We start from the raw sequence: 14,204 nt of genomic DNA, 5'->3' as shown, positions 1-14,204 counted from the left end.
ACCCAAATGCAAATTAGTATTCTTATACAGGCGTGCAAAGGTAACATTTGTTTTTTTGTCTTTCAGATGCTCCTCTGGATGGGGTGATAGAAGAAAATAGTGTTCGACACAGAACTGTTGCAGCCAAAAGAGACACTTTCTTTAACCCTAGGAGCTTTGGCTATGGAGAATTGGGTAAGATCAGCAGATGCAGAGCCAGTGCACTTGTTCTTCACTCGCATGCTTCACCACAGACTAACCATACCAAGACCTTCCAACAAAGTCACTATGTAAAGTATGATGCAGTATTTCCATATTTCCCTTAAACTTTTTGGGGTGGGTTGGTGCTGATTCTGAATAACAAGGATCCTTGGAGGTTATTTGAGGTTTATAAGTTATAGTTACATATGTAATAAGTTTCATTACATTATAATACAGGCATTTAGCAGATGCTCTTATCCAGAACGACGTACAACATACCCGAAGCAGTTGGGGGTTGGGTACCTTGCTCAAGGGCACTTCAGCCATTCCTGCTGGTCAAGGGAATCCAACTGGTGACCTTTTGGTCCCAAAGCTATTTCTCTAACCATTAAGCCATGGCTTCCCCATGCTCTGTTTTGCCCCTCCTACACTGTAAAAAAGAATAGTTGAGAATACTTGAAATTTCAAGGCAACAGTCTGCATTAATAATTTTATGTTTTGCCAACGATGTGCCATGATAATCCAAACTATGATAACACTGTTATCTTTATTAAGAATTCTTAATTAAGTCAATTTTCAATTCCTCATTCTGCCAACATAGATTTCTCTTTTTGCTGAACAGTGGCATTCACAGTAGTACAAAAAGGCAATTGAGGTTATCACAATTTTTTGGGGGGCTTTTTTTCACCTTTATTTGGATAGGACAGTGTAGAGACAGGAAATGAGGAGGAGAGAGAGATCAGGAAATGACCTCAGGTCGGAATCAAACCCAGGCCCCCGGATTTATGGTATGGCGCCTTATCCACCTGAGCCACGACAACATGAACTTCAACCGGAGAGAGAACCACATTGCCCAGCCCTTGCATTTGGGAGAGGAAACCACGTGTCTTGGTCATTCAGAGCATGCGCTGAATAAACACCTGTGACAATTATGTATTTTCAATTCAGATTATTCACTATTGTATATTTACACATCATTGAGGTGCACCCTATCAGTTTGATGTGGATTTTTCTTGATGTGGATAATTCTAAAAAATAGAAGTATGCTTTGTTCAAGTAATTCCATATTCACAATTGAATGGACAAGAAAATATGAATAATTATTAACGAACAGAAAAATCCACATCAAACTGATAGGGTGCACCTCAATGATGTGTAAATATGCAATAGTGAATAATCTGAATTGAAAATACATAATTGCCACAGGTGTTTATTCAGCACATGCTCTTAATGACCAAGACACGGGGTTTCCTCTCCCAAATGCAAGGGCTGGGCAATGTGGTTCTCTCTCCGGTTGAAGCTCATGTTGTCGTGGCTCAGGTGGATAAGGCGCCATACCATAAGTCCGGGGACCCGGGTTCGATTCCGACCTGAGGTCATTTCCTGATCTCTCTCTCCTCCTCATTTCCTGTCTCTACACTGTCCTATCCTAATAAAGGTAAAAAAAAGCCCCCCAAAAAATTGTGAGAACCTCAATTGCCTTTTTGTACTACTGTGAATGCCACTGTTCAGCAAAAAGAGAAATCTATGTTGACAGAATGAGGAATTGAAAATTGACTTAATTAAGAATTCTTAATAAAGATAACAGTGTTATCATAGTTTGGATTATCATGGGCATACATCGTTGGCAAAACATAAAATTCTTAATGCAGACTGTTGCCTTGAAATTTCAAGTATTCTCGACTATTCTTTTTTTACAGTGTAACTGCCAGGTGCAGTGAGAATCATCTGGATGATGTATGTAATGCAAAATCTGGATAAAGGTGCACAGTGACACCCAGGTAGCAGACTTCCTGGAGAGGCATGCCTCTAAGTAATGCCCATGAGAAGGACTCACTCATTGAGTGGCATATCAACATTGCTTTTTCCAACTCTTTCCCTGAAAAGACGGTTTTGAGAAACATCCATTTCAGTTTGGCATCTTGCATAGGCTCGTGGAGTGGCCCTAAGGGATTCCAGCTCTCCAGCTCTTGGATAATCATGAAGGATATAGGCATCTTGCCACTTTCAGAAAGTTGTTCTGAAGTTTGGAAGGTCAGAAAAGCTTCCTTCTCTGGGCATACAAGGCCCATGGACTTGGGAAGTGTGTTCAGGAGTGTTCCCTATACTGTTAGATTCCAATCCTTGGTTGGCAAGTCTAGCATTTCACTAGAAAATGGACAATGTATAAAAAAATACACTTATTAAAGCAGAAGAGATGAGACACTGCTTATTGCCAGCTTTGGAGGACAGTTTACCTGTCGTGTACATGTGGTACAAGGCGAAAAGTTGCAGTTATACAGTATACTCTCAAAGTGACATACAGTTACACAGGTAACTGCTATTTTCTCTTAACTTCTGCGCCTCTATCTTTATTTATTGATGTTCACAAAGCATGTCCATACACCATTTCACTCAAATGGTTGTTACTTACCTCTAGATATGAACACAGTTCTATCTTTTTGTGACTGGAGAATTAAAAAAAAAACACATGAATCCCACTAAATGTAGAGTTATTTTTACTGGCAATAACACACACAGGTAGATGTTCGCCTGCTAAGGCATTGCTGCCTGACGCACCTCCTCCGATGCCTTCGGGTTGGTTTGCTGCAGGGTCATCAGCCGGGTACCACCATTCCTTGACGTTTCTCCCCTTTGAACCCGGAATGTCTCCCGGTGGTGGGGCAGCGACCGGGACGTCTCCCAGTCGCCCCCTGCAGCCTACCCTTGAGCTAGGTGGTGCCCCAGCGTATATCCCTCCTCTTTAGCCACAGCCAGAAGCTACTCCTCTCTGCCTCCTCTGCCAGGTCTTTAATTGCCTTCCGGAGGCCCGCCCCACACACACCCGAGGCCCACCCCACACACACCCAAATCCCTCAGGAGATGGATGGCTGATGTACCCACAAAGCCACAAAGCCACGGCAGCCAACCTCCACCGAGTAAATAGTGGTCCTCCATTCCGCCTCCCTGCACTCTTCTGCAAGGTTGGAGTATTTAAGCCTCTTCTGCTCCCATGCCGCCTCCACACCTGCTTCCCACGGGATGGTTAGTTCAATGAGGAGAACCGTCTTAATGCTGCTGGACCACAGCACAATGTCTGGATGCAGGCTTGTGCTAGTGATCTCAGCAGGGAACTGAAGCTTCCTGCCCAGGTCGACTCTTGTATTACAGTCCTGGGTCGCAAAAGGTGATGTCCATGGAAGCCTCTAAGGAGCTCGCAGAGCAGCATTTGCACCTGTCTCCCCTTCTTGAATGAACCCGATGTACCGGACCGCTGGTGGAGGGTGCTCTCTGCTTGCTTCCTGCCTCTGCCCCTCTAGGACCTCTGCCAGCTTTCCCAGGACCTGATCATGCCGCCATCTGTAACGGCCTTGGGAGAGTGCAGTCTTGCAGCCTGACAAGATGTGGTGAAAGCTTGCACTCCTGGTGTTACATAGAGGGCAACATTCCTCCTTGCCCAACCACAGTTCTAGATTCCGTGGGCAGGGGAGAGAGTCGTACGTGGCTCTTACCAGAAAACTAAGCCTTGCCTGCGGGATCTTCCAAAGGTCGGCCGCGCTGATGGTTTTACCAACCACACCCTCCCATGTTGTCCATTCCCCCTGGTGTCCCTGAGCAACAGCCTTGATCCTGAGACGCTCGCTCTCCATGTTTGTCACCTCTGCCACAACCAGCTCCTTCCTCTCTTTCCTGGTTGCCTTTGACCAGAACTTTGGGGCTTTTCCATATCCAAGGCCAGCTCTTCCTACCTGCACTCGGCTGATGATTTCTTTGTGCTGCATCCTGCTTATTGCCTTGCTGACTTCAGTCTGGGCTTCCCACTTACGGCCAGTACGGATCTGGACATTGGCGGCCTTCACAGCCTGGTCGGTGGACTCCTTCATCTCCAGCACCAACCTAGTCTTCTCCTGCATGTAGCCCAGAGTAATCGACTGCAAGGGCAGCTGGAGGATGTTTCTTCCAAAGAGACCAGTCTCTGACAGGCATCGCGGCAGACCCAGCCATTTCCGGATAAACGTTATAGTCCGGGAGCCAAAGGCCCAAATTTGGCTGAACCTGGCTTCGTCGGTTAAAGTTTTTTTTTTTGCTGTTTGTTGTTGTCCAAGGTCTACTCATTAAGATAAGAGAGGGTGCCCGGTGATATCCCTTGGGCAATTCCGGATATTGGCCCTTTATTGTTGGATGTGCTGCAGTCATAGCCTAAATTCTGACATTTTGACATTCTTCACTTTATGTTCACCAAAGTCTATATATCATACTTATTTTTGTGTTTGTTAACATAATAGGATGAGTTTAAGGCCTGGGGGTGGGGTTCCAGCCATGGTTGGGGGTGTGGCCATGCAATTGGGGGCGGGGCTTATACCAAAAAGCCCTTTATTACTCTATTACTTTGGTTGTTAATGCGAGCCTTAAATTATTAGGCATACACTCCATTGTCATCCTTGTGTTTACTTCTGCAGGGGCATATGAGGGACACAATTAGCTAATTCAAGCCAACTTGTGTAGCTATCTTGCTAACTCTGTCAATCACACTGCCCCCAAAAGATCACAGCACGCATAAGCTAAGCAGAGAAACTATTTGACTGTAATCATGAAAGAGCAGTGACATGTACTCACTGCTCACCAGTGAACTAGACCCATAGTTTCACAACACTGGCTAGCACACCCAACTCTCACCTAGTAAATGCTAGTCACTGATTTTTTAAAGTAATACATTAAGCTAATAGATTGCTTATTTTAACGATATTGACTGTTGAAATAGTAATGTCCCTGGTTCCCTAGTAAAATTCAGGGCATTGTCCCCGATTATCATCTCAAAAGTCTGTTAACCTTACCCTCACCCCCACTCCAAACCGCACTGCTTGTGGACTGAGAGTCATATGCACTAGCCAGTCCACTGACTAGCACGACTTTTAAAACGTTGGGCAGTAAGGTTTCCTTAAGTTAATACATTAAGCTAATAGATTGCTTATTTTTACGATATTGACTGTTGAAATAGTAATGTTCCTGGTTCCCTAGTAAAATTCAGGGCATTGTCCCCGATTCACCCCCACTCCAAACCACACTGCTCTTCCACTGACTAGCACGACTTTTAAAACGTTGGGGAGTAAGGTTTACTTAACATTCTCCTCTGTACTAGCTGGCATCCAGTACATAAGCATATTTTTACAGATACTAAACAATGGCAAAGGGTTTAGAGGGTTTTTTTTTTCATCTGAACTCTTAGTTCTTTCCTTAAATAGTTTTTGTGTTTTGTGTGTGTGTTTGCATACTGTATGTAATTATTTTACATAATTATTGCTCATTAGTGTGTGTGCATGTGTAGGTGTGTGCGTGTGCATGCATGCATGCACGTACATGCTTTATGTACTGTAATTCTTGTATCAAAATTGTTAATTTTGCAAATTTATGAAAGGGTCAATTACACGTTTGACTAATTTGAATGACAGTAAAGCGTGAATACTGTACAGCCAATTTGGTTAATTGAAAATCAGTATCTTTTGCTATTCTTGTGTGTGTGTGCGCATGCTGTATATGCCATTTTGCATGCTTGATATATTGCATACTGTAGTTTTACATAGTGGATCACTGGTGTGAGTGTATATGCATGCTGTATATAGTTCTATTGCATGCTGTATATTGTTCTTTTACATAGTGGATCACTGGTGTGAATGTATATGCATGCTGTATATATTTCTATTTCATGCTGTATATACAGTAGTTCTTTTACATAGTGGATCACTGGTGTGAGTGTATACATGCTGTATATAGTTCGTTTACATAGTGGATCATTGGTGTGAGTGTATGCATGCTGTATATAGTTCTTTTACATAGTTATTGGTCATTAGTGTGTGTGTGTGTGTGTGTGTGTGTGTGTGTGTGTGTGTGTGTGTGTGCATGCTGTATATAGTTCTTTTGCATGCTGTATATTTCTTACATAGATATTGATCATTATTTTGTATTAACTGTAGAGTTTATGTAATACTTGTATAAAAATCGCTCATTTGGAAAAGTTATGAAAGGGTTAATTAATCCACATTTGATGTATTTGAATGACAAATATAGAGAAAAATGTGAATACCTATCAGATACAGCCAACTTGGTGCATTTAATGTCAGTATTTACACTGATATTATTTTTTTTGTATTTTCTTCCATTATTTGGGCATATAGGGCATTAAAGGGTTAATATATTAAATTGCCCAAGGGATATCACCGGGCACCCTCTTAAATCTTGAAGAGCTACCTCAAATCTATAAGATAAAGCAAAAAAAAAAACTTTAACCAAAAATTCCGGGTCCGACCCCATGGCTCCCGGGCTATTAGCTTTCCCATCCAATATTCCCATACTGGGATCTCACATAGCTTTAGTGGCCACATTATCCTGTTGTACAGTGTGGTTTGGTAACACCAGGCCTTGAGTTTTCCTGGGAGCTAGCATTGATCAATTCTTGAGAGGCCGTCCGTTAGCTGCTTCATCACGGCTTTCCCTGCTTGCTTGTCCGAGAGCTCTGCTGTATAATGTCTCCCCAGGCTTTTGATGGAATAGTCAGTAAGCAGGGGGATCATCTCCCCACCGATGGAAAAGATGGTACGGTCATTTCTTACCCCCTTTCAGAGAGAGAGGCTTCGGGATTTGGCAGGTTTGATTTTCATTCTGGCCCAGGACATCAGCTCGTCCACTCTCTTCAGCAGTCTTGATGTACATGGTGTTGTTGGCAGAAGGCTGGTGATGTCATCCATAAAGGCTCTCAAGGGAGGAAGTTTCTGGCCTGATGGCAGTCTGATTCCTCCTACCATCTGCCTTGTCCCAATGAGAATTACCTCAAACGCAGCCACAAAGAGGATGGGAGATACTGAGCACCCCATTGCGATACCTACTTGCTGCTGCTGCCACCCGGTTGTAAAATCCTGGAAGGAGAAGGCCACCTGCAGATCGTTGAAGTAGCTTTTAATGATGGTCCTTATGCTGTCTGTCATGTGGAAAAACTCAATAGCATAGTCAATGAGCTGATGGGGCACTGAGCCATGTGCGTTTGCTACATCAAGCCACACAATGTGCAGGTCAGCTCTTTCATGCTTAGCCCATTGGATCTGCTCCCAGATTACCGAGCAGTGCTCCACGCACCCTGGGTAGCCGGGGATGCCCGCCTTCTGGCAGCTGGTGTTAATGTATCTGTTCTCGAGCAGGTAGTTGGTCATTTTTCGTGCTAAGATGAAAAAAAGATCTTTCCTTCGACGAGCAATGCTCTGGAATTGGCCAATGACTCTTGAGTCCTTCTCCTTGGGGATGAAGACTGCATGGGCTCTCCACCATGCCTCAGGGATGGTCAGCTTTTTCCATGTAGCTCGCATAAGACTCCACAACTGTTTCAGCACTGTCGGGCACTTCTTGAACAGTTTATAGGGTACCCCATTGGGACCTGGGGCTGATGCAGATCTAGCCTTTCTCATAACCTCTTGGACCTCACTCAGCTTTGGGGGGAGGACGTTGAACTTGCACATTGGTGGGTCTGGACAAGGCAGATAGCCTGGTGGGCCTAAGGGCTTATTCCTCGCTGGATTGCTATATTGCCTCCTGATGTACTCCTCGAACTCCTCTCTAGAGACCTCCAGTGTCCCCGACTTTGGCTCCTCCAACAGCTGCCTGGCAAACCTGAAGGGATTCTTGAAGAAGTTGGCTCGCTCCTTCTCTTTCCTCTTTCGCCTCCTTCGGATGTGCTCTGCCCTCTGCAGGTGGGCTAGCCTCCGTCTGATTTCATTCCATAGGCCTTTTAGACCCTCTCTCTCAGCCTGGTCTGCCTTCCTCTAACACTTGTGGAGTTGCCACCGCTGCTGGATTAGCTGTTCAATCTCTTTCTCTCGTCTCCCATTCTGCCTTGGTGTGGTGGACTTCTTGCTGGTAATTACTCCAAACCTGTCCTTGCATTCCTGGTAGAGAATTTCTCCAAACAGGTTGAGCCTGGATTCCACACTACCCTGCAGGGACCGTAGCACCTGGCTGAGATCCAGGTCCAATTTCTGCCATGCTGCTGACTTGCTGGATTTGGGCCACTTGATCTTGTTTCTCCTGGCTGGAGCCTTCTCCTCTGTGCCTCTTGGCTTTGCCTTTTTAGGGGGGTTACGTGGGTCTTCCTGGTACCCGCAGTACTGGCCTTCCTCTTCCACTGGGCCTTCCTCCACCTCTACCTGACTTTCCCCAGCAACAATGGGACCGGCGGCACTGTGGCTTTCTTCCTGGCCTTTGGTCCCTCTTGTCTGACCCGCTGTAGCAGTGCAAGGTTGCTGTGTGGTATTCCCTCCGCACTTTGTTCTCCCCTGGTGGATTCGGAGGCCTCTTACTGAGGTCACCTTTTCCCATCCGCACCCACATACCCGTAGAGTCTTCTCATTATCCTTGTCCGTTCCTGTCGTTATCACATTATCCATCCAGTTAGGCCCATCTTTCTCCCTGCCTCTCAGAGAGCCTGCGGGTTGTCTTCTATTTAACGTCTTTGTGATGGGTTTTGGGTGTCTCTTAACAGAGACAAGTGGGTTGGGTTACCGGCCACCCACTCCCTGTGCGGTCTTTCCCGCTGCCAACCAGTCTCTCCTGGATGTCCTCCAGTCTTCCCTGGACTCCAACTGCCCTGTTCGCAGTAGTCACTGGGTTACCAGAAGCAGTACACACACACAGGTAGATGTTCGCCTGCTAAGGCACTGCTGCCTGACGCACCACCTCCAGTGCCTTCGGGTTGGCTTGCTGCAGGGTCATCAGCCAGGTACCACCATTCCTTGACGTTTCACCCCTTTGAACCCGGAACGTCTCCTGGTGGTGGGGCAGCGACCGGGACGTCTCCCATTCGCCCCCTGCAGCCTACCCTTGAGCTAGGCGGTGCCCCAGTGTATATCCCTCCTCTTAAAATTCAGCGTATATCCCTCCTCTTAAAAATCTTTCTAAATGCATCCTGCATTGCATTAGCTTAGTGGATATACCATAGTTTAATAGGCTGTAAATGTATTTTGTTAATCTTCTTTACAAATTTTACAAGTCTGTCTTATAAATGCTGTAGTGATTATTTTTATCCTCATTGCTGTCAGTATGTGGCGAGCGTCCCTTGTTTGAGAAAATAAACAAAGAAGATAGCACAGAAGTCGAGCTCATCAAATCCTATGGAAAGAGAATCGTAGGTGGGCAAAATGCTGATGAAGGAAGTGCACCATGGTAACTGAAAACTCTTGCTCAAAATTATATCAATATAAAGCACACATTCTTGCAAGGTTGATGCTGATTTTGGTTTGCAGAGATGTATGGTACTTGATGCATTATTGGTGTGTGTGTGATTGCCAGGCAAGTGATGCTGTATAAGCGTAATCCTCAAGAGCTACTGTGTGGAGCCAGCTTGATCAGCAATGAGTGGATACTCACTGCCGCCCACTGCATCTTTTATCCACCGTGGGGCAAGAACTACACCACTGAGGACATTCTTGTGCGACTTGGAAAACATGAGCGGGCCAAGTGAGCTCACTGTCATTATAATGTGGTTAAAATAGTATTAATGACATATTAACTTGCTGATGTAAACATAAGGCACCAGAATACTACATAAATTACATAAACAGCTAATTTATTTTGTGGTCAGGATTAGAGCCTTGTGCATTTGTACTTACTGTTTCAAGACTAACACATCAGGAGATTGTTGGTCTATGTGACAATTCTAGTTTGTTTGTTTGTTTGTTTGCTTTGATTGCATTTTTTGTATTATGTTTCTGAGCCCAGGCATTTAATTTGATGACTTAGGGTATATATAATGATTTCTTGAAATGAAACAGAATAAAATATCAATCAGGACATGGAAAGGCTTAAAATGTTTTTAAGCAAAAAGAATAAGTTGTTAAGAGCCATACATTGAGGAAGTACTTTAAGTTAGGAGTTGATGCTGATGTTCAGTTATGCTACTGTGATTATAATAATTCCCTTGTTTTATTGTCTCTCTAAAATTAGGTATGAGAGATTAAAAGAGAAGATTGTGGCTATTGATCAAATCATCATCCATCCTAAGTATAACTGGAAAGAGAATCTGAACAGAGACATCGCTCTGCTGCACATGAAGAAATCTCCTGAATTCACCACTCGGATCCACCCCATCTGCCTGCCTACCAAGAATATCGTAAAAACGTGAGACACTTTTGACATTGTATCATTCCACCATAAACATGACTCCCTTAGTTGATTCATACTCAGATGATTTTCACCTGCTCAACAAGCACCATTCACTTTATTGAAGTCAGAATTCTGAAGTCAAAAATTCACAGATGGAAAACTTGTGCATAATATAAAGGAAATGAGAACCTTCTTCAATTTTCTGTGTAGTTTGATGTCAGTTGGCTACAAGGGTCGTGTGACAGGCTGGGGGAACCTGAAAGAATCATGGACATCTAGCCATCAAAACCTTCCAGTATTTCTGCAGCAGGTCCACTTACCCATCGTAGACCAACAAACCTGCCGCCAATCCACCCGCATCCCCATTACGGACAACATGTTCTGTGCTGGTGAGGGGATCCTGAATGACATGAATTCAAATCCTCTCTTGCTACTTTTGCAGAAGAAAACTGTACAAATGGCTCCATTAATATTGATAATGCAATGAGCTTAATCTTTTCTTGATGTGATTTTTCTAGGTTATAGTCCTGAAGATAATAAAAGAGGTGACTCCTGCGAAGGAGACAGTGGTGGACCTTTTGTAATGAAGGTAAGAGAAGACTTCTTCTCTTTTTTCCCCTCTTCAAAAGTATTGGATTCATAGAGCCCATGATTTCAGAGTGCTTTCTGGATTTATATAAGTTATATTCATGATCCAACTGAAATCTCATACCCCTTACAGAATCCTGATGATAAGCGCTGGTACCAGATTGGTATTGTTTCATGGGGTGAGGGCTGTGATCGGGATGGGAAATATGGATTCTATACTCATTTGTTCCGTCTGCGCAACTGGATAAGGAAGGTCATCGAGAAATCAAATGCTGATGATGACTGATGTTCTTATGATAATGAAAAGAGTTCCAAAATCAGATCTCTTTCAAAAGTTGTATTCATTTGCAAATAAAATTTGATTATTTTCAAAGAGCTTATCCTAGTGGTGTATGTATTTGTGATTATAATAATTGTCAGTTTGTTGATGTAAACAGAGACTTCTCTACACATACTAAGGTAAAGTTTGGTGTTTTGCAAGGTTCTGTTTTAGGCCCACTGCTATGCTACCTATTCTGCTATGTTAATAATATGGTATTAGCTTCCACTCTTATGCTGATGGCACACAGTTGCATATTTCAGCAAACCACACAAGAGATACCAGCTTAATAAAATTGAGGAGTAAAGGACATTAGACATTGGATGCTTATTCGCTTCCTTCTACTTAACTCTGACAAGGCAGAAGTGCCTTTACTAGTACCACATGTATAGATTTCTGATTACATAGTAATTCTGAATGGCCTTTCTGTTTTATCATGTGCAACAGTAAAAGATCTTGGGGTGATTATTGACTACAGTCTTTCATTTGAAGTTCATGTAGAAAATATTACTAGGATAGCCTTCTTTCATCTCAGAAATATTGCTTATAAATATCTCTGCACAATGCAGAAAAACTAATTCATGCTTTTGTTAGGATGGATTATTGTAATACCTTACTGTCTGGATGTTTCAGTAGGTGCATAAACAAACTCTTGTTAGTCCAGAATGCAGCAGCAAGAGTCCTTACCAAAACCAGCAGATATGACCACATCACCCCCATCTTATCCACACTGCACTGATTATAAAATACTACTATTGACCTAATACAGCACTGAATGGTCTTGCACCACAGTATGTGAGCGAGCTTCTGATCTTTTATGGTTTGCCATGCCTATTTTGATGGAAAGATGCAGGCTATTTGTTAGTACCTCAAACAGTGAAGGCTACATCAGGGGGTAGAGCCTTCCCTTATAAAGCCCCACAATTAAAAACAGCCTGCTTAGTAGCGTTTGGGGCTCAGACACAGTCTCAGTGTGTAAGTCTAGGCTGAAAACATATTTGTTTAGTTAAGCTTTTTGTTAATAGCTTTTTATTAAGTAAAGGAGCAGAGCTGGAGGGTTCTTGGGCATAGAGTGCTTTGGTAAACTGGGAAGTTTGGATATTGTCACCCCGACTTTCGCATGTTCGCTCGGGTTTGTTGACGGTAGAGTGAGTGCTGACCACTTTATGTCCCAGGACTCCCTCATATCTGTGTTACCTTCTGACTCTCCCCTTTTAGTTCTGCTGTCATAAATAGTCCGGAATCCCTGCTTGCACTGGGTTCTTATCCATTACTTGACAATGAGCATACCTCACAATCTGTGTTTATCTCTCCATCTGACCCCCGCTGAGTTACATGTTTCTCCTGAGATACCAGTGACCCTTCCTGCACTCTAGGTCTGCCTGAGCCATCCTGATGCTCTACAGCTGCCTGGAGTTTTCATTATCTCTCTTGCTGAGGATGGCACCATATGAACAACCTAAAGGTGCACTTAGAATCTGTGAAGGTGGCTTTGGACTGCAATTGATACAAACCATTTTGCAGCAATGGTTTAGGACTACAGTTGCCATGATAACCTTAGGACTGCAGCTTCCATGAACAGTTTTGCACTCAAGTCTCCATCAGTGAACAGTTGATAACTTCATCGAAATAGACTTCATGTTAAAATTATTATGAATTTCCATGTTACATAACTGCATTTTTGGCCATATAGCACACAGTTATTTATAAGTGAGTTATTTATAATCATGTTCGCTGTTATCTCCCAGATGAGGATGACTCCCTTTTGAGACTGGTTCCTCACAAGGTTTCTTCGCGGTCATCTTGGGGAGTTTTTTCTTGCCATTGTTGCCTTCTGGTTTGCTCAGTTGGGATATATTTTTATAAATTCAAAATCTATATCTGGAATTTACATGTCACAATCCATCTTTACAGAAAATGTCCATTGTTAAAAGTGCTATACAAATAAAATTTAATTATGCATGTGAGATATTCTGAAAATTATACAGGCTAAAATAAATGAATATCAAATATTACAGCCAAAACAAAGGTTTTTATATTATTTTAAACAAACAAAGAAATAAAGAGTGGTGCAGTAGGTAGTGATGCCACCTCACAGTGCTGGGGTGCCTGGTTTCATTCTGAGCTCAGGTTACTGATGCCCCTTTTCGACCAACAGGGAACAGGTTCTGTTCTTGTTCATGCACCAAATTTTGAAATGTTCGGGGCATTTCGACTGAAAATAAATTGGTTCGGAACCTGAAAAGTTGGTTCCCAGCTGGAACCAAAATATAGATTTTTTTTGTTTTTTCCCTTTTTGGATAGGACAGTGTAGAGAGACAGGAAATGAGCAGGAGAGAGAGATGGAGAGGGGTCGGGAAATGACCTCAGGTCGGAATCGAACCCGGGTCCCCGGATTTATGGTACGGCGCCTTAGCCATCTGAACCATGACACCCCCAACCGAAATATAGATGGTTTTTCCGGTGCAAACTGTGATGACATCAGTAGGCGTGTCATTAGTTTGTAGAGGAAGCAGAACGTAGTGATAGAGAACAGGGGTTTTCCAAGATGGCGACCGAGTAAGACGTCCTTTGCTGAGCTCCTGCACAAAACTTTAAAAAACAACGGAAAAGAAACGGTAATACGTAAATACAGACGAACCCAGAACAATTTAACAACGAAATATCATATAACTACCTGCCGCTACCAAATGCCTAATCGTGAAAGGAAAAGACACAACACCGTAGACGATGCACCAGATAAAGCTAATGCTTTGATAGCATCCTGCCATGACTACAGCCTCGTGTCTACAGTAGCAGTGATGGCTGACGACTTTCCACCCATACCAGTGACACCGTCCAAATCTCCAGTTGCCAAAAAAGCTCTGTACGGTAAGGATGAGGAATCTACACAGGACAACAAGGTTATCCAAACTTTGTCCAAACTCATTAACGACCGCGCTGATGCCATCAAGAGGTTGGTGAGCGAAAATTCAAAGAAAATTGATGACAACAC

At 43.4% G+C, this 14,204-nt stretch overlaps 1 protein-coding gene across 2 annotated transcripts in view; it reads left to right on the top strand.

Moving 5' to 3' along the window:
* Positions 1-11,266, top strand: part of f2 (coagulation factor II (thrombin)) — a 42,757-nt gene extending 31,491 nt beyond the window's left edge. For both annotated transcript variants that reach the window (XM_060911246.1, XM_060911245.1), the window contains exons 8-14: positions 67-174; positions 9,240-9,363; positions 9,490-9,657; positions 10,144-10,317; positions 10,513-10,691; positions 10,821-10,891; positions 11,024-11,266. In XM_060911246.1, the coding sequence (XP_060767229.1) occupies positions 67-174; positions 9,240-9,363; positions 9,490-9,657; positions 10,144-10,317; positions 10,513-10,691; positions 10,821-10,891; positions 11,024-11,176 (977 nt within the window). In that variant the 3' untranslated portion in view covers positions 11,177-11,266. The remainder of the gene's footprint in view (positions 1-66; positions 175-9,239; positions 9,364-9,489; positions 9,658-10,143; positions 10,318-10,512; positions 10,692-10,820; positions 10,892-11,023) is intronic.
* The last annotated feature ends 2,938 nt before the right edge of the window (positions 11,267-14,204 follow it).

This window comes from Neoarius graeffei, chromosome 27, assembly GCF_027579695.1.
Source record: "Neoarius graeffei isolate fNeoGra1 chromosome 27, fNeoGra1.pri, whole genome shotgun sequence".
NCBI lineage: Eukaryota > Metazoa > Chordata > Actinopteri > Siluriformes > Ariidae > Neoarius > Neoarius graeffei.
This window is presented reverse-complemented; position numbering and strand designations above follow the sequence as displayed.